Here is a 21,927-nt window from a genome sequence, read left to right on the forward strand (position 1 = left end):
ACGATCCAACAAACATGCTCTTAGTATTTACCCAAAGGAGTTAAAAACTTATATCTCCACAAAATCTTGCATATGGATATTGACAGTAGCTTTATGCATAATTGCCAAAACTTGGAAGCAACCAAGATATCCTTCAGCAGGTGAAGGCATACATAAACTTTAGTAAAGCAGACAATGGATTTTATTTAACCCTGAAAAGAAATGAGCTATCAAGCCATGAAAAGACATAGAGGAAACTTACGTGCATATTACTAGGTTAAAGAAGCTAACCTGAAAAGGCTACATACTGTATGATTCCAACTATAGGGCATTCTAAAAATGTAACGCTATGGAGAAAATAAAAAGATCAGTGGTTGTTTGGATTTAGAAGGGAGGGAAGAAAGGATAGATAGGCAGAGCACAGAGGACTTTCAGGGGCAGTGAAATTACTTTGTGGGACACTGTAATGGTAGGTACATGTCATTCTAAATTTGCCAGACCTAGAGAATGTACAACACCAAGAGTAAGTCATAATATAAACTATGGACTTTGGATGATAATGATGTCAGTATAGGCACGTCAATTGTAAGAAGTGTATCACTCTGGCAAGAGATGTTGGTAATGGGGGAGGTTATGTAAGTGTCAAAGCAGGGTGTATATAAGAAATCTCTCTACCTTCTGCTCAATATTCCTGTGGACCTAAAACTGCTCTTAAGATAGTTTATTACAAAGGATTACCCTAGCTTCTATGGCTCCAAGTATTTTTTGGCCTGAGCAACAGTTGCAGTTAACTGAGATGGGGAAGGTTTGGATAAAACAGATTTGGAAAAAGAAGATAAGGAAATAAGTTTGGTCAAGTTAAATTTTAGATATCTATTGATGTTTATTGTTTTGTTCGACAAATTTGTCAGCTGAAGATCATATGGCATCTGCAATGGATGTTTTTTTCTGTCCCCCTGCTGATGGCCACTGCCAAAATGCCACTTGAAGATATCTCATTGCTACTTCTGCAGTCCTCATGAGAACAGATATCTCTGCCGAAGGTTCTTAGCATGGTGCTGCAATAAATGCCAAGCCTTGAGGCTCCAGGGAAACACTGTGGACTATGGAGTCCACATTCTTTCCTGTAAAAGGGGAACTTTTCTTTTCTCCCCGATTGGCATTAAAAGTGCTCCAAGTCTTCAGCAATCTCCTTCACCTTCTATCTACAATTTCTTCCTCCTCAGGCTGAGGCATAAAACCTCTTAGACTGAGACTTGTAATCTTTTGCTTTTCCTCTTCATTTATCCTTTACCCTTCAACTCCAAACGTTTCTTTTTCCTACTCTGTCCCCTCACCTTCACTCAAATATTATCTTTCTGGTTCTGGTTCTGGTTCCGGACATGTTGGATTCTTGGCTTGGGCTATTGTTAAATTATAATAATTTTTATGGACTCCACACTAGGAAAGAGTTTAAAGCAGAAAATGGTGTGATGTATACTGCAGTGGAGTCCTAAATGTGATGGAAACAACTTTCAGCACCTAATCGTTGCCTATTTGGGTATGAGTGGAAAAGCATTAATTTGGTTGTGTAGCATAAAAGTATGACACAGCAGTGACACATCAAGAGCCCACTAATTTACTATTTAAACATCTCCATGACCCAAATTTTTTCCAACATCCATTCTTTTGTTGAATTGTCCTTCCTCAGACTACATGAATAGATCTCTGGACATATCCAATAATTGAAATAACTATTCCTAAATTTGGTGTTTTGGAATTACAGATGTCGTTAATGCTTTAAATTGATAATCCACACCTAAAATCAGCTTGTTTTTAGAATTTCTTCATATGGAGGTGGGGAGCCTAACGTGCCAAAACATGGAGCAGGAACACGATATAGGTCAGGGGCTTGAGTTTGAAGGTGAATTCCAACAGGTGGACTCACAGCTGCTTCTGTCCCTGGAAAGAGAAAGATGAAGACTTGTAATCTTTCTAGTGAGCATAAAACATAGGTACAGGAACTGCCCAATAAAAGCTGGCATTTCTGAAGCAACAGGAAATTATTTGTATCTATGAGAAAAAATTACAACTATGTTGCTCTTTGCAGGGAAGGTTTAGTCACCATAGCAAAAAAAAAAATCGCTTACCTGAACCGATGAAATCATCATTGTGTAATCCATCAAGAAGCATTTACAATTTAGCAGCTGAAACTAGAAGGAATATCCTCTTTTGTACATCACAAAACAGGATTCCTCAACACTAATAGCATTTCAGCTAATGCTCCCAACATGGGAAATGTAAGTTGCATTAGAAAAATTAAAATATCACTTTCGAAATTGTATTATTTTACATTTATGGTTGCAAACTTCAACTAATACAAGTAATTAATTATTCCTCTTTAGTAAATAGTAAAAATGTTAAGCTCAGTGATGAAAAGCATGTATTTAAAGTATACACACACAATAAAGGAATATATTCTAAAATTTTAAAAAATACTTTGAAATCAAAGCTCGTGACTTCTAGATTAGGCATAATACAGGACATTAACTATTACAAACTGGCCTTTTCTTTCACTAACTGGTAACTTTGAAAGAAAGACAATATGCTTACTCTAATGGCTCTTTTGGAAATTGCCTGTTAGTATTTCTTTGAAAGATTGTGTTTGGGTAACACACACAAAAAAGTGCTATTTTATAATCATCTTTATATTAATATATGGCTGTATATATAAAGATGGTTTTTATATATATATATAAAGATGGTTTTTATATATATACACACACACACACACACGCACACATACATACACACATATATATAAATGCTTAAGAATATGTATTCACCTGGATATATTCTGGATCTTTACCCACCTTTAAATAATTTTGACTGCCTTTTGCCAAAACAATAGCAACCACCAAAAATTCATCTTTAAAAAGAAACTAGTCCCTTGAACTGAATCTGGCCTCTGTCTTTTTGTATATTGAATTTACAAAACATAATCTTATTCATACATTTACATATTGTCTATGGCTGCTGTTGTACTACCATGGCAGCCATAAGTCGTCCCCACCTAGACCATATATTTTGCAAAGCCAAAAATAATTTCTATCTGTCTGTTAATGGAAAAAGTTTGCTGACCTTCCTTAAAGGAGTAAGATTTGATGCCATTAGGAATATTCCAAACAACATGCCACAACGATCAAAAGAATTCAAAGAGTAGTTGCATATTAGACATTAGCTGCTTCACTAGGATCCATATGGAGATTACTCAAAATGATTACTTTGAAGCAGATAATGTTAATTTAGAATGATGGATTTTCATACAGTGGCGTTTGTCTTATTTCTTATCTCACAGGTACCAGAGCAAAGACTAATAATTCAAGTATGTAAAGGGTGGGGTGTATTTAGAATATATGTCTCACCTTCTGGTTTAACACTTTTCTTAGAGTTATCTATTTGATTAAATAGTCTACTTTTGGGTTATTACATAATATTTTTTTACCTCAGTTTTCTCTTAGGCAATAAAGGTATAATACTAGTGTCTACCTCTATAAAAGCAAGGCTAAATGAGCATAAAGTACTTAAAATAAGGTCTGGCACAGAATTATGCGTCAGGGTTTACTATTATTATTATAATCTGTCAAGAACTGTACTAATGCTAGGAACGTGCATGCATCTTCTTTTATTTACAATATTATTTTTCAATCCATCCTCTTTTCATAGTTAAATAATGATTTAGACATTATCATTATTAATTATAATATAGAAGTTATTAAATGAAAAGTATTATGGAGTTAGAGCCCTTTGCAGTTTGTAAGTTTGGGTTGATGTCAGATAAGTCTGTGGGACTTGATCAGAGTTAACACTGGTAAAATACAGTTGTCCCAGTAATTTCCTCCATTGTGAATACTTGCAATGAATGATGGCTATTTCCTTGGTGAACTGCACCTAGTGTATTCAGTACAAAGCCAAAGGTAACTCTCTTTCTGCCTAGAAATGGTCAACCAAACTACTTGACACATCTATTATTTGTACTAGCTCCAATTTATGTCTACGATTGCCACTGTCAATATTGTGCTCCCAGTGATAGAGTCTTCATCGTTGCTTTCGTAGAAAATTTTCATTATCTTCTTACTACAAATTTTGCTGTTGATCTTAAACTTGTTATTAAAACCACAAGGCATTGGGTAAACATAATTGAGCCAATGTGCTCAGGAAGTTTTGAAAACCAAATATAGGTTATATCAGTTTTCAATTTTTTTTCAAAGCATGTTTACATATAATATCAAGTGATTGGATACTGGGGAGAGCAGGCATTTCTATCTTTTGACAAATTAAGAAACTGAGAGAACTGAATAAAAAATGCCAGCAAAAATCCTATAGTTTTTACAGAACTGCTGTCTAAGATATCAGAGTTTATTGTTTAATTTTGTAAAACCAATACACTTACGGCTTAGTTTTTATAGCCAGATTTGACATTTCCTATGTTTTTAAGAATCACTCAAATAGACTTCACCTCTTTCTACATGTTCTTTCTACCTATTTCTTCTCTTTCCTTTGCCTCATTCCTTTCTCTGCTATGGGAGTGGCCAGAAGGACTGAATTTGAGTCACAGTTCTGCCATCTACTTACTACGTTGCTTAATCTCTAAGTGCCTTTGTTCCCTCACTCGTAGAGTGGTCAGAATGATAGTGAACTTGCATAGAGTGGTAAGGAAGAATAAATGAGATTCGGAATGTCAAGTGTTAGCACAGGGCATGGCTCCTGGGAAATGCTCAATGAATGAGTCATTACTATTGCCATGTCTTTCCATGAAAATCTGTGAATGAAATACTTCCTTTTTTATTACTGAAAATAAGTCACAGAATATTTATACATACAACATGAAACATAGGGAAATGACATTTCTGAAAAATCATAAAATAAAAGAATCCTGGGAGACTTGGAGGGAGAAGAGAGCAGAGCCTGTAAGACCTTGCTTCTTGTTCACCTCTCTGGAGCCCTCTTTTTTCTCCCCAGCTCAGAGCACTCATATATAATCACTGCTGGAATGCTGGTATTTCTATTTTCCCAGAAATAAGAAAGAGGGAAGATTATCCCTGAAACTGCAGAAGAAATGGGGTCAGAGAGATTGTATAGTTGCATTATCAAGCAGTCTGCCCCAATGAGAAGCTAAGCCAAGATAAGTGTCCCTAGGACGGGTGTCCCCTTGGGCTTCATCTTGCAATCAGCTCAGGAAAGGCAGGGAACCTCATCGGGAAGCCTTGTCAAGCCTGAGGGAACCCAGCTCCAATCCACAGACCTCATGGCATAGAGGCAAAAGGACCCTTATTTAAATGTTATGTGATTGATTATGTTTTATTAAAAACATGGACAAACAGTTGTGGAGGTCCCTCTCCTATGCTCTCCAATTCTCTCTTTTCTAATACATAGTCAATTGTTTTTCTGCCTTAAGCTCTATTTGTCCTTTTCTCACCTCCAAAGCTCCAAATATTTTCCATTATCTTTAAATGTCTTGCTTCCTCATTAATATGGGTTTTTATTCAGCATCACAACTTTATTTTTAATAAAACATTATTGTCATCCTTGTTTTTAGTAATTAAAATAAAAATAACCTTTCATTTTTAATAAATTCCAAAATTCCTTTGACATTGCCTACTTTTAATATACAAATTTAAGAAACAAAACAATTAACCTAATCAATAAAATCAAACTCCTTATCTTTCTTTAAAAACTATTTTTAATATCTGTTTTACCCTATCATAATTATAGTCCTTGGATTTATGAACTGCTGAGCAATGATTACAAACAATAGAGATTTGGGATACAGACGGTCATGTGAGAATTTTAATGATTTTTCTCTTTTTTTCCCTCAATCTTTACTAAAAAAATTGCATACATTCCTTTTAAAAAATCACTGTCTGTGACTCAATGTGTGTTTTCACTTCCCATTTCCACATTTTAGAGAGGGGGGGAAAACTGGTTGTAGATTGATATGATTTGGATCTGTGTCCCCACCCAAATCCAGTGTTGAATTGTAATCCCTAATGTTGTAGGTGGGGCCCGGTGGGAGTTGACTGGGTCATGGGAATGATTTCTCATGAATGATTTAGCACCATACCCTTGGTGCTGTTCTCGTGATAGTGAGTTCCCATGAGATCTGGTTGTTTAAAAGTATGTAACACCTCCCCCCTCCCTCTCTCTTCCTCCTGGCCCAGACTTGTGAAGTGCTTACTCCCTCTTTGCCTTCTGCCATGATTTAAGTTTCCTGGGGCCTCCCCAGAAGTCAAGCAGATGCCAGCATCGTGCTTCCTGTACAGCCTGCAGAACCATGAGCCAATTTTAAACTTTTTTTTTCATAAATTACCCAGTCTCAGGTATTTATTTATAGTAATGTGAGAATGGACTAATACAGGAAGTCTTCTGTGTTTTCAGTTGTATTATCACTTAGGAGATATTCTGAAGGCATTATTAAATTAGATAAGATAGTAAGTGATATGGTTTGGCTGTGTCCCCACCCAAATCTCATCTTGATTGTACTCCCATAATGGGAGGGATTTGGCGGAAGACAATTGAATGGCAGAGTGGCTTCCCCCATACTGTTCTTGTGGTAGTGAATAGGTCTCATAAGATCTGATGGTTTTATCAGGGGTTTCCACTTTTGCATTTTTCCTTACTCTCTCTTTGTCTGCTGCCATCCATGTAAGATGTGACTTGCTCCTCCTTGCTTTCTACCATGATTGTGAGGATTCCCCAGCCACATGAAACTGTAAGTCCAATTAAACCTATTTATTTTGTAAATTGCTCAGTCTCGGGTATGTCTTTATCAGCAGCATGAAAATGGACTGATACACTAAGATAAGAAAACATTGAAATGAATGAAAAAAAATTACCTAAACATGGATGCTGAACAAAACACACCCATGTAATACTAGAATTATTCATCTTTGATGGTTCAGAGAAGGAACTAAGAAGGTCTCAGAAGCTACGGCATGGATGATGCCATTTGAGAAGACATGAGGGCATTGAGTGGATGCTCTCTGGGTTATAGCAGAGATGGTGAAGGAGAACCAGATCCAGAAGATGAGTTAAGTTCAGGGGAGCATAACAAGGGGAGAAGAAAGAGGAGGAGATTCTAGAGCTGTGACCAGGAAGAGGAAGTGGGGCTGAAGAAAAAAATAAGAATTTAGAGTCTGTATAAAATAAGTAGGTTTGAATTTTAGTCCTTAAAATATCTCTGATTTTAAACTGTTTCTTCTCTTCTTCCTCTTTCTCTTGCTCTGCATCTTCTCCTTCTCTGCCTTCTTGACTTTCTTTCGATCTTTTCTTCTTCTTTCTCTGACAGCCCCTCTTCTTCCTCCTCACTCCCCAAGAGAGGAGTTGTATTAGTTTACTAGGGCTGTCATAACAAAGTACCACAGACTGGATCACTCAAATAACAGAGATTTATTTTCTCACAGTTTTGGAGTCTAGACGTCCATGACCAAGGTGTCAGCAGGGTAGGTTTCTTCTGAGGCCTGTCTCCTTGGATTGCAGATGGCCACCTTTCTCCTTGTGTCTCTACATGGTCTTTACTTTGTGCCTGTCTGTCTGTGTGCTAATATCTTCTTATAAGAATGCTAGCCATATTGAATTAAGGTTCATCCCAATTACCTCATTTTAATTTCATTGTCTTTGTCTTTTTAAAGGCCCTGTCTTCAAATGTAGTCATATTCTGAGAAACTGGGGTTAGAATTTGAACGTATGAAATTGGGTGGGGGACAGCTCAGCCCACAACAGGGGGCATCAGAGGGAATATTTTTCCCTTTCTGAAGGGTAAAGAGCTTCCTGACATATTGTGGACACGGAGAGTGTTCACTGAGCACAGTAAGTGCCAGGATCTTTTCTACTGAATCCGAAGACTTTTGAGAAGCCCCTGAGTCTAAGGACCCACACTTCAGGGGTATAGATCCTATGAAGAGGAAGGAAGACCAGTTATCTAAAGACCAAATCAGCAGAGCACTGTGAAAAGACAAGAACATTAGTCCAGGAAATGCTACTGGGGTCTGTGGTGTTTGGGTGAGATCCCACAGACCTCTCCCAGACAGGAAATCTCACCAGACATTGGGATGGGCTGTGTTGGCAACACCTTCCGTAAATACCTCTTTAAGGATCCAAGCCAAGTGTTTTCTTTTTTCTGTTTAGTATTTCTAATCAGAGTAACTGGCAACCTGTGCCATGTAATAGTGTCAGTAGTTCTGATTGAAAGAAATGTTCTATTTTATGTATTTTAACATTAGCACAATTTGACCACCTCAGTTTCTCAGTCAAAAGTTTCCTCTGAGTTCTGCTTAGTTGAGGGCAGCTTCCAGGAGATCCTGAGGGTCAAACCTTTGCTCAGAAGAGCTGAGCTATTTCAATTAATGTATTCAATAAATGGTGATAATTAAGTAAAATAAGTTTGGATAAAAATTTTAAAAATTAAGTTCTGGGAGGAACCTAACATTAATATATCAAATCTAGTCTCTCCATTAAAATGTTTCAAATGATGCATTTCCCACATTCTGTATTCAGTGGGGGAACATCCCATCTTCTCCTTTGTGCTCAAGAAATGGCAGGGAGTTCAGAAACCTTATTTTATATTCTAACATGTCACCTGTGTATTCCAGAGATTTCTCATTTTTCTCTTTCTCTTCTGAACAGGGACTGTGAGGGAAATTCAGAAGCACAGTCCCATAACCTCAGTGTGGGTGTATGAATCCTGAGGCAGCTGGACTCAATTCTTAGCTGTGAGCACATACTCTGTGGGAGCTGCGGAGGTAGATGCTGCGGTTTTGACCCTCACCTCCTTCTGTAGCCACAAAAGCAAATGGTTCTCTAACTTCCCTTTTGGAAAGCAGCTTCTTTTTCCAGAAATATTAGGTAGGAAGAATCATTTGTATGGAGAAGTGAAGGTATCATGAAGATCCAGTGAGGAACGTAAATTTAGCGTGGGTCCAGGTTTCCAATTGTCTTAAAATATTGACTGCCTGAAATTTACTTCCAGAAACTACTAGGTAAGGAGTCGCTAGAGATGGGAGATCACCACTTCCTAAATTACTCTTTTGTATTTTGTTTTGGAGAAGAGAAACAGGAATGCCACAAAGCTCAGCTCTGGGCACCATATCCACATCAAAGACTGTATGAATGGCTGTTCCCTGCCTGTCCTGCCATCCTGAGCATCCCTGGGACACGATGGAACATGGGCAGTGGGTGGAACAACCTAACAATCAATTCAGCGTAGGCACAAAAAAAGATAAATAGGACAGAGTAAGTAATGGGAATCAATAGTAGAGAGATTTGCAGTGCATCTCAGGATGGAAGAGTTTAAATGTTTCTTGAGCAAAATGAGATCCAGAAGTTAAACCAGTGGAACTGGGAGGAAAGAACAGAGTGAGAATGGGCATGAAGATCCTGGAGCACAAGCCCTACCACTGAAAAGCTGCTCTGTCGCAAAGTGTATGTGTTCAAATAGTGAGGCTGTACTTAGTGTCCAGGGATGGGCTGGGCTGTCAGTGACCAGCCTACATTTTCATAGGTTCCCTATCCCCAATTCTGGACAGTTTAAGCTCGATTCGTGGACTTGCAGTAAACATCTATGCATGCATGCTGCCCCTTGAGAGTGAGAGAAGTAAATAACATCCTCTAAGATAAATAATAGTCACTTTTCCAAGTTGATATTTAGGAGTTAGAGATAATATCTGAAAATCCTCAAATTACTGCTTAGCATTTGACAGACGTAAAAAAATTGTGACCATATTTTTTTAAAAAAGCAATTTACCCCCAAAGTTTTTTTTTTGTTTGTTTTTTGTTTTGTTGTTTTTTTTTTTTGGTGCCTGTTCTGAATGATTTCAGAGTAATATAGAGAATGCGAGTCTATTGTCCATCACGCAGTGCTAGCACATGCAGTGTGCTAAAGCAGTACATCAGCCTCGACACCTTCTCTCACACTCATGACTGTTCAGCCATGTTCAAGAGCATATACGGAAACTGCCATGCAAGAAATAGAAAATCATTAGATAAAGAGGTATATAACCATGGCACATAAACCACTTTAAAAATTTTAACAGTATAACTGTTAGCTTAATAATACACTTAAAATTAAAAACAAAATTATTTTAAGATTCAAGATACTTGAGGAAAAGGTCTTTCTCAAAGTGAGAGAAGAGCTGAAAATACTAGGCTGCATTTTTCTTTTTAGAAACTTAAGCTCAGATAAAAGAAGCATGATTGCATTGACTTATTAAATACCTCTAGGTAAATAAAGAAAAATAGTCCAATGTTATCATGTTGACTCCTTTGACTAACATATTTTGTTAAAAGATCAGTAACCCTATTTCCCTCTATGCCCCGTGGAAGGTGCTTTTGATTGTAGGAGGAAGAACTATTGTTTTGGAGACTTTAATTATCCTTCCTAAAATAACCATTTCCCAAACTGATAATGTGTTGCCTCTGTTAAATAATAACTTTTGAAGGAAAAAAAAAGCTGGAGGTGAATATAATCATTATCTTAGAAAACTAAGTTTGATGTCAACACATTTTTGTTTATTTTTACCCCACTTTTCATCTTGCTGTTAGTTTTCCTCAGGGAACACCCTTCTCCATCTGTTGCAAATTTCATGGTGGCCCAAGTTTCTGAAAGATGGCTTTGGCTATTATCTCTGTTAAACACTCTCGAGGTAACTGTGGTGTGTAAGGCAGCACCTTAGAATAAAGTCTCACAACAGTCCTGGTTGAGACAATACTTAAGATGAGGAAATAGCTATCAATTACGGCCTCCCAGAAATCAGTAAGTTGTTTTTTTTTTCTGCTCACAGTTAAGGCTGGCAGCTACAAATAACTCTAAGCCTTTAATTTCCTGCAGTCTTTACTTCCTTATGTAAACTGGAAAATGAAGGGAAGGGCATGGTTTTGGCAGGGGCTCGGAAGCTAACAGGATCAGGATGCTGAGATGAAAGGGGATGAAAATTGACACTCCCCTGACCATTTCACGGAATTTCAGATTCTGCCTTGACCGCAGACAATCTGAAAAATGTTGTTCAATGTTACTTCAGATGAGTTCAGTAAAGCATAGAAAGCTCAGTAAATGAGATTATAAATACAAGTTAAGACAGGTTGATAATAAAAGCTCAGAGATGCTTTTCGGTACCCTAAACCCTACCATTCACCTGGACTGCCCAGCCCTGCCTACTTCTTCTCTTCCGCTTGCTGAACAACAAACTATTTAGTTGCTTTCCTTATACTTAACTGTGGGTCAGTTCCCCAGACACATTTTCTTTCTTCTGGGATTGCCTTTCTTATGACATTTTCTCCTTTAAAATCTCCTCAGTGCAGTCGTTGGTGTCTCCAATCAGCCACATCTTTTTCTAAGTTCACACATCTGCTTTTGGGAGAACAGTTTTTCAATTCACCACAAAACCGCAAAGGATCAAAAAAGAGTCCAGAAGTGTATAGACAACGCACCATAAATGGAGTCCAAGTCTCCAACAGCAAAAACGGCCATGGTGCGCCTGTGAGAATCAATTCGGGGTCTCCTCAGCCAGCACTGGAGGCAGAGAACCACTGCTCCACAGAGAAGAGCTGCCACCAAAACCAGCAGCAGGATCCTGACTCCAAATGTAACCGAGAAAAGAATGAGGTAGAGCATGTGGGGAAGTTAAGAGCTTCCATTACTACCTAGAAGTGGGGTGAGGACTCAGCTAGACTGGCCACAAGCAATGTGGGACACCGAATTCCTTAAACAATTTCCTACCACCCGCCATACATTTCCACTGAACTGGAAATATTCTTTGGCCTCAGAGAGGGTGGATCTTTCCAGGTGGTAATAATCATTTTCTCCTTGGAAATTGGAAGCTTATTCTAAAAGGCAGTGTCTTAATTCATTCATCCATTCTTCCTTTCAGACATCCATCCATCCATTCATCTATCCGTGCATCCATTAATTCATCCACTCATCCCTTCATCCATCCATCCATTCATCCATCCATGCATCCGTCCATTCATTCATTCATCCCTTCATTCATCCATCCATTCATCCATCCATCCATGTATCCGTCCATCTATTCATCCATCCATCCATCCATCCATCCATCCATCCATTCATCCATCCAGTTAGTATTTAAGCAACTGCACACCCTTTAGATATTGGGGTTAGGAATTCAAAAGTAGGCAGAGAGGGTCTTTGCCTTTAAGGAGATAACCAGCTAATTGAGTGAACTGACAATGTTAAGTTTAGAATATACAAATGTCAAGATTTAAGAGGTTAAAATTTCTGAAGGGGCCGGGTGCAGTGGCTCATGCCTGTAATCCCAACACTTTGGGAGTCTGAGGTGGGCAGATCATGAGGTCAGGAGATCGAGACCATCCTGGCCAACATGGTAAAACCCTGTCTCTACTAAAATACAAAAAATTAGCTGGATGTGGTGGTGCACGCCTGTAGTCCCAGCTACTTGGGAGACTGAGGCAGAAGAATTGCTTGAACCCAGGAGGCGGAGGTTGCAGGGAGCCAAGATCATGCCACTGAACTGCAGCCTGGTGACAGAGCAAAACTCTGTCTCAAAAAAAAAAAAAAAAAATCTGTAGGATTATCTCATAGAAGAGATAGTGGTCATTTGGAATGGCTTTTAAGGCTAGAACTAGTATCAGTGGAGGGTAATTTAAGGAGATTTCAATAACGATGTTTTTTTCTACTATATTTTCAAAAATAACAATTATTTTGCTGTTAAAGATTTTCAACTCTAGAATAAACTTATTTTTAAAAATAGTGAGTCCCTTTGTCACAAGAAGTGTTTAAGGAAACATTGGCCAACAATCTGAAAGTGATATTTCTATATTCATTTGCATGACCCCTAATCTTTCTTTAAGCTGTATGATTTCATGTACCATCTTGAATTATTTAGGAGAAAGAGTATGTATATACCACCAACTGTCATGTAAAACTAATGGAAGATATCCTTACCAGATATACCAGCCTTTAGGGTGTTGATCATTATAATTTACACACCTGGTGATAAAGGAAGAAGGTTAGTCCTGGAACTTTGGATAGCCAAAGCCTATTTCTTTCACCCAATAAAACTGGTATTGATCACACTTGTTTCTCCAGAACAATCACCTACCTATTCCCATACCAGCCCACACCTCCCGGCACCCAGCACAATTATGCAAATGTTTATGCCCACTCAATTCAAGGCACTGAGAATACAAGTAAATGTGAAATTATCAGACTGATATATAAACAGATAATTGCATTATAATGGGTTTGATTCTAGAGTTACAAATACTGTTATGCATTGAGAAGGCAGTGACTAACTCTTCAGGGACAACAAATCATAGGTGTCGGGTGTTAGGCAGATAACCATTATAGCTATATACTGTTCATCTAGAAACCCACAGTCACGTAAAACTCAAATTCTCCAGGGAAGAACATTTTGGTAGAGAATAGGAGGCATCGGACAACTGTTTGCACTCTTGTTATACAATCGGTGAGGAAAGAAATTAGGCTAGGAGGAAACTGAATGAATGTGGCCATCCCTACCATTTACCAAGGAGTTACAAGTCGATTCCTTCAGTCAGGAAGTTGACCCTCCTGTGTGTGTCTAGCCACAACTCAATCATTCTTGAGACAAGTTTTAAAAGGTCACAGACAGACAAAGTTCACAGAATGATTTTTGGGAGGTATAACTTGGCAGGCATAGAGTCCTTCACTATGCCTAACATGGCACACTAAATGTAAGTGGGCTGATGGACTTTTTTCATACCTCAATATACGAACTACTTTTAAGGTATTCTGTGCTTCAGCAGTGGAAATCTGTTATTCACAGTCAGATACGCTTCTGAGAAGACACTATACTTAATCATATCTTCTTCAGCCGTTGTTAAAATAACTCAGTTCATTTCAGTTTGAAGACATTCATAAATGTCAGTTAATGTATTGCGTCTAGCTTCCCTGAGGAGGCAGTGTGTCATCCCATCATCATATCAGTCAGAAATGACTTTTAACATATGTGAAGTGTCCATTTAAAAATTTTATCACAAACGTTTAAGACAGAAACCAATCACCCAGCCTACAGATGATTTCATCCCCCTCCACGTATAAATCTCTGCTTTTTTTTTTCTACCTGTTTTTTGTTTGTTTGCTCTTTGTTCTGCGCACACAGAGTGTTTAGCAAAATTCACAGGTATGCCTGTAGTCTCAGCTACTCAGGAGGCTGAGGCAGGAGAATGGTGTGAACCTGGGAAGCAGAGCTTGCAGTGAGCCGAGATAGCACCACCACATTCCAGCCTAGGCGACAGAGCGAGACTCCATCTCAAAAAAAAGAAAAAAATTCACAGGTATGGCTGGAAAAAAAAAATAGCGACTGAAGTAAGACTTTAAAAAGCATTCTAAGACAAATGACCATCATAAAAGATGTGAAAAATAATTAATGGGATATACTTACAAAGGAATATTATTAATCATCAAAAATAATGTAGACATGCTTATAAATAAGTCTTGCTAAGTAGTATAGAGACTTCAATCTTACTTTGTATATATTGTTTTTCACAAGTAGAATGATTTCACCAAAATTACTACCAGACATAAATATACACCAAACTACTAAAGTGCCTACTTCTCTTGAAGATGGCATTATGAAGAACTCTATCCCTTTACTATTGTTTGAATTATTGTAATGTACATGAATCACTTTGTAGTAAAAAGAACTTTAAAATATTACATTAAAAAATTAAAACATTAAAAATACAGATTTTTTAAGAGGCAGAAGTGGGGAAATTCTCTTGGTGCCCTGATTCAGTGAATAAAGCAGAAGGGTTTGTTTTGTTTTGTTTTGTTTTGTTTTGAATTGTGACATCTAAGCTCATGACCAGGAGTACGGATTATTCCATCTCCCTCCTCTTCCTTTTCTTTTTTTCTATTTTAAAATAGCCCCTTTACTTATAGTTGAACTCAATTCTAAATATTAACCACCTCATTTTGTTTCTTAAATCTAATTGTTAAGGCCCTCTGTTTTTTTTCTTTCTGGGCTAACAATTTTCCAGACCGACTTGTTTCACTTTTTCTTTCTGAGCTGGTGCACCCTCTGGTGGAGCTTCTAATAAGCAATAACATGGCTAGGAAGCAGTTAGCTGGAGAAATGCAGTAATCATGTAAGTTCTAAATTGCAGGCACCTTTGAGATCTCTTATTCACCTTTAGGATTTTGCACAGTGTAACACTAAGACTTAAGGTGGAGAAAGGAAGTGGGGAGGTCACTACCTAGTCAGAGAACTACACGTGTCTTCTGGCTCCGTATGCTCCCCTCCCTAAACATTATTTCCATTTCTCTCTTAAATTCAAGTTTTAAACAGATACTTTTTGAGTTCCTAAAAAAGTAAGAGTATTCTAATTACTCAAATATTACTTCCAAGATAGTCAGTATGGGAAACGTTATATTTTTGAAAATGAAATTATTCCTCAGAGATTGGTCAAATCGGTATGATTATGCTAAAAAGAAATATAATCATCCGGGGGCGGTGAGAGCTGACTACAATGTGTGAGAAAGACATTTGGAATAAGAATTATCTAGAATTAGTTGTTGAAGGAGATAATTTCTGTCCTTATCAGAACGATTTCCTTTTGTTACTTTGATGTCATGGAGATGATTTCTGTGCTACACGGATGGTTAGATGAGTTGATCTTTATTCTTCTTCTTGGTGCTGAGAATCTGTGGACCTTAGATTAACTATACATTTATGAATTTGATAAATTCAGGAAGAAATATGCAGAGTTGTTCCATTGGTTTCTCTGTCATATCACTCAGCATTTTCTAGGGCAGACACTCTTCTAAAATCAGATGTGTAACTATATGTGAAATAACGGACTCTCAAACTTCCATCACTATACGTTTGGGTCATACTGTTATAATTCTCCTTTTACAACTGAGAAAACTCAGTCACAGAGACATTAAGTAACTTGCCCAAGTTAGCATAGCTGGAAGTGGTAGAACTAGGTTTTAAACTCAAATGTTCTGGCTGCAGAGTCCATGTCTCTTAGCACCATGTAGTGGTGCAACTGGGAACAGTAACAGCCAGTTCTAACCTCATATTACTGTGTGGAGTATTGCCTGAGTGAATCCAATATCCTGTGTTCCAAATGCTTTAAGGAAATACTGAAAATTAAAAAAAAAAAAAAAAATGGAAATGAGAGCCTGGTGAGAATCAGACAAAGAGAATAGGCCAATAGTGAGATCAGTTTGTAAACCGAATATAGTAAATACCATATATAAAATTTGAATTGAACTGTAGATCTGACTTAAGCTTCCTAGCAGCTAACATAATGAGAGAGAATATTGGTTATGTAGTGTCCTCTAAAATTAACAAAATGAACAGCATTACTCACCAGATGTACAACTATTCCTGGCATAGAACCGAGCGAAAAATTCAAGCTATGAGGCCTCACAAAGAAAGCACTGTTAACATAAGAACAATGTTTTCCATAGTATTCTCAGAATAAATTCAAGAACAAATTTCATGATTTTTTTTTTGTTATTTTTAAAAAGTCATTTCTCAACATAGGCCAAAGTGCAATTCAGCTACAGTAATTTGAGGGACGGATGAGTCACAAATCCTATCACCCAGAAACTGGTAGTAAATTGTACAGTATCTCAAAGAATGAATGGACTGTGTATCTCTCAGGTATTTCACCAGATGTGTAATTGATTAAATGTTGGATATACAATATAACTTTGTGGTTGAAATTCTGGGCTCAGGAGTCAGTCCCAGGTCCAAGTCCAAGCTCTGCTTTTTAACTTGCTTTCCTACTCCTGAGTAAACTATTTCTCTTTATCGAAGCCAAGCAAGATGTGGTATGTCGTTAGAAAATCTATCAATGCAATTAATTTACAGAATCTTTTATATGTATAGTCATATTTATGTTTCATAAATCAATCTGTTTTTGTAGATTCATGCACATCAGTGTCCTTGGCTATTTATCAGAAGAAGACTAAGTCAGAAGTATGATAAGAGGGGCTCTGTCATGTTTTATTTCATAAAATAAATTACTGATAGCATTTAAATTTTATACAAAGACAGCACAGCAATGCTTTGTTCATGTTAAAAATAGAGTTATAAAAGTAAAATAATTGGATTGGATCAGAAAAACATACCCTGGTGTTTGAAAACAAATTTAAATAGGTAATAATAAAATAGACCAGTTTTTTTGTTGTTGTTGTTATCTGAGACGGAGTCTCGCTCTGTTACCCAGGCTGGAGTGCAGTGGTGCGATCTTGGCTCACTACAAGCTCCACCTCCCAGGTTCAAGTGATACTCCTGCCTCAGCCTCTTGATCAGCTGGGATTACAGGTGTGTGACACCACACCTGGCTAATTTTTGTATTTTCGGTAGAGACGGTGTTTCACCATGTTGGCCAGGCTGGTCTCGAACTCCCCACCTCAGGTGATCCACCCACCTTGGCCTCCCAAAGTGCTAGGATTACAGGGTTAGCCACTGCACCCGGTCGATCGACTAGTTTGTTTTTTTTTTTTAATGGAAAATATATGCAAATTGTTTTGCACAATTCTTGGCACATGGAAGTTGATTAATACAAATGATTTTATTTCTAGCTAATCAGCGCCTCCTCCACCATGGCCTCTACCTAGGCGACCTGTGTTTCGTGTTTTTACTTTGATACCCCCTTGCCTTCCAATCCAAGTCTCCCTTTCCGGTGTCCATTTTGCTTGTGAACTTTGGACAAGTTACTGTCCTTTTGTGTTTCTTATTTCTGAAAGACATTTGGAGTAGGCCACCTTTATGGTCCTTTTCACTGTAAATTGCCATGTTTGTGTGTTACTGTCTAATAGCAGTGCTGCTAAATGGATGAATATGGTCTCTTGGCTGGGTAGTGTATTTTAACAGGAGATAACGTCCCAGATCAAAGAAGTGATTCTAAACTGAAGGCTCTTGTATAAATATAGTTAGAGAAAGAGGATTTTGTTGGAGGGGACTTTTTACTCCCGCAGAAAACAGCGTGACTTTCCTTATAGATTCATTCCACTGACACTGTCTTGTGGTAACAAAAGATTTGAGATATTGTGCTCATCTTCAATACATTTTCTTACCTCATACGACCACCCTACATTCCCAGCCACTCTCTTTTTTGTTTTTATTTTCTGCCCATTTATATTTCATTTGAGGGTTTTGTTTTGTTTTGGTTTTACTCAAAAGCAATTGTACTAAATAATGACAAACATTACAGACACTTAGATGCAAAATGATGTAGCCAAAGAATGTGATACCTAAGTACCAGTTGAAGGCCTACTACTAATTTACTATTTCTCTTAGGCTTCAATTCCTTCACCTAAAAGGGAGAGCAGTAGCCTCAGTAGCTCTAAAGTCAGCATAAAAACTTTCTTAATACCATATTTTTTCTGTCACGTTGATTAGAGTTAGATTCAACATTTAAGATCCTTTCCAATTCTGAACTTCTTTATTTTGTTAGTGTGGGTCAAAGGCAGAAGATGAGGAGATAAGATAAGGGCAGCCAGGAAATCTGGAGGCAGATAAGCATGCAAACAATCAAATCCTCTGTTACATCACAAACAGCATAAGACAGAGTGAAAAAGCAGTTCCAAAATTAACGTGAAGAAATAGCAATCGAGAGCCACGCAAAAGCTGAAAGAGCAGCACAAATTTAATAAGCAGATTGTTAACCATAAGATGATCTACCAGAAACAGGTGAATGGTCTCAATCCCTGCTGTGCAATACAAGCGTAAGCCTCCTGCTATACACAGAGCATGGCTTTGAGGGTAACAGGCAATGAAAACAGCTGACTAACAGTAAGGGCTGCAACCAGGAGAAGACAGTGCTGGGTGGAAGTGCTTTTCTGACACTAAATCACAATGAATTACAGATATTAATTATCGGTACCATTATGAATGGCACCTTCTCTTCATCTCCTGAATAGAATTCTGAGAACCATTAAGTCTATAGCACAAAAAGTGAAAAAACTGAGTCAATTGTTCACATAATTCATATCACGAGCACTTTGAAATATACACACAGTACAGGTTAGAATTTTGATTAATTTGCTTGTATTTTAAACTGAGTTACACAGAAAACTGCCTCCCTTGGTCACTGTGATTTTTGAGTGTGGATGCAGCCATAGATAACATCGTGATTCTTTTATGAACTTAAAATACCCTTGAAACCTTGAGGAAGAGAAATTCAGTGTGCAAAAATATCTAGAAATCAGCTAGACCTCTTATTTATTTAACAAAGCTGATCGTAATGAAAATTACCTTTCCTGTTTAAAAAAAAATTGAGCAATCTGCATTTACAAACTATTTACTTTTCTTCTGATTATAATGATAATTTGTAACTCAGCTGGGCTTTTTCTAATGACTTGAGCCTTTTTTATACTTTGAATTTTTTTAATGCTAAATAAAAACATGGAGTTTTTTGGTGTTTACTTACATTTCATCTTCTTCACATGGTAGGTCCGAGAGCACCAACTGAAACACATGTTTAGAACAATAAAATCCAAACGTCTCATCAATCTAATCCTTTAATACAGGCAGCGCCTAGAGACAATGTGGGTTTATATCATTTCGTTTGCTTTTTTAATTAAAAGCTCTGTAGCAGACTTTATTGTTGGTACACAGAATTTTAATTGAAAAAAATCTCTGGGTGGATTCTTAAGCTCAGCAGTGGCAGAAGATATATGTTTTGAACCAGATTCCATTTCTACATACCAATATAAATGGATTTTACGACAATTTTTGTTTTTTTCTATACACAGATTTGGCTTGCTCTAAAGAGCTTTTGTGCACCTTGCATTTTTTGTTTTCATGTTTTAGCTAGAGGACAGCAGTTCATTATTAGTGAGTATTGTTTTCACGCAAAAAAAAGTTCCAAGTACATACATAGAAACAGAAGTCAATCCTATCAGCATTAATGGGTATTAAATATATATTCATGAAAGGGTGACTTTAACCTGCTCTAAGGGTAAGATCCATTTAAGATCACATGACATTCCAGTTGAGATTTACAGTCTTCTCTTTATCAGAGAAGAGGAAAAAAATAATCATTTTGCTTGCTTTGTTTGAAAAGACCAATACTATAAGCATTCTAAAATAATGCTCTTAGTTCTCTGCACTGAGTGTCATAGGTTGCAACATCTCATACACCAAATCACAAGGAAAAAGGCGCTTCTTTCTAAAGGTTTTATTATCTGTTTGCTTGCTTGACCCTTTGAACCAGGACTCCTTCCTCGCACAATGAGAAAGTCTTTAAATGGCATTTATATGTAGCTCTAAATACTTAGTTGATGAGCTCAGTTGAAGTATTTATTTTCCTGGACTATAACATGCACATAAAAGTAAAAGAAGTTACAAAATTTAAAGTGATAGACTTGGGATTTCTATGTGAGATGTGTCTTTCCCCCCCTTAATCCCAAATACATCTTCTTCAGCACCTTATATTTACTCCACCAAGTTTATCTGGGCAAAGAGATTTGTGTAGTTGCAGATGGAGCCATGAATTGGCCATCAGAGAGCATGGTAATGAACAATTTATAAGCACAGAAAATGAGTTGCATTCTTTTTTGCTAGAATGCTGCAAATAGATTTGCATACTAAGTGAAAGGAAAGTGAACATTCACATTTTGTCCATAAAGAAAGTTTATTTATGAGTAGATGAAATCATCTGGGATCCAGCTTAACAGATAAATGATGCCAGCATTTCACTTTCTGGTCACTTCCATGTCTTTTGTGTGTGTTGTAACCTAGCAATAGTACACAGTATTAAATTATTAGCACCTCACTGCCAACACATTACCTTTCAAACTTCCGGTTATTATGAAGAGGTAAGAAAAGCCATAATTTACTTTAGATCTAAATATTTCAGGTACCTTACATTGAAGTCGCACAGATATAGAGATGCACGTATTAGTCAGAAAGGGATGCTGGAGCAGAGGAACTGAAATAAATCCTAAAATGGTTCTGTCTACATCAGTCAGCATTGAAAAACTATCAAGCATCCAGTATGGTTGCAGGCAATAGTAAACACGTCTTAAATTAATCCAGCCATAGCATTTTGTTCTGTGTCAATAGCATTTTGAATTAAAAAAATTACAGCATAGCAAAGTTAAACAAAGGTTAAATTTGCAATCACATTATTTCAGTAGCAATAGAACTAATTAAAGGAAAAATAAGACTAATGCCATGGACATTTTGTTTTGTCCCTCTGACCAATGAATACAAGAAATCATAAGATGCTAGTAACGCTTGAAAGAAATCTTTTAAATGTAGAACGGTTAAGTTGCTCACATATAAACCTATAGCAAATCAAGTCCTCAGAGTACCTCTGGAAACCTTAACCCAGAAAGAGAGAGAGTTACCTGGAATAGTGGCAAACACAAGATCCCTATTGTTGAGATCACTGAAGTGACACTGAAAAGTCTGGATCTTGACATATTTAAAGGACAATCAGCTTAGGATCATGGTTTGGTGCCTGTGTTTATTTCCTTCTTTTCAGAACTTCCTAGCTTCCCTGTAAGTTACGCTTCCTACCAGGACATGCATTAATAATGGCTCCTTATGACTGATAAAGTGCGTGCTAGGGGAAGGAATGTTGGGTACATGTTTACAGGTACTAAGAGCCCAAGGAATTTAAGTTTAAGGTCAAAACTTCAGTACTGTTTGTCAAGGCCTGTAAAAGTAGGGATTATAAATGCTGACCTCCAGCGCTAGCTGGTTACTTAATAACTTTCCGCATCCAAGTGCATGTTTTATTCCAGGAAACTTCTGAGTTTCTAATACTATCTCATATTTGGAACATTTATTCAATTTTCTTCCCTTTGTTGGTACTCTTTGTTCTCCTACACACCATTTTCAGTTCCAGGTCTAACCCAACCTTAGGCATAAAGCTTTCCCTGTTTTATTGTGATAATATCCCTCTTTTAAACAAGGTTTATTT

The 21,927-nt window shown here is 37.3% G+C and overlaps 1 protein-coding gene across 1 annotated transcript; it reads right to left on the reverse strand.

Moving 5' to 3' along the window:
• Positions 1-338: 338 nt before the first annotated feature.
• On the reverse strand, positions 339-21,453 carry TMEM207 (transmembrane protein 207). The gene is made up of 5 exons (XM_008009521.3): positions 21,350-21,453; positions 19,426-19,463; positions 12,938-12,982; positions 11,443-11,585; positions 339-1,920 (listed from the first exon to the last, which is right to left on the reverse strand). Exons 1-5 carry the CDS (start codon positions 21,422-21,424, stop codon positions 1,784-1,786), a joined length of 438 nt encoding a protein of 145 aa, XP_008007712.1. The 5' UTR covers positions 21,425-21,453; the 3' UTR covers positions 339-1,783.
• Between the last annotated feature and the right edge of the window lie 474 nt (positions 21,454-21,927).

Source organism: Chlorocebus sabaeus, chromosome 15 (assembly GCF_047675955.1).
Source record: "Chlorocebus sabaeus isolate Y175 chromosome 15, mChlSab1.0.hap1, whole genome shotgun sequence".
In the NCBI taxonomy this organism is placed as follows: domain Eukaryota; kingdom Metazoa; phylum Chordata; class Mammalia; order Primates; family Cercopithecidae; genus Chlorocebus; species Chlorocebus sabaeus.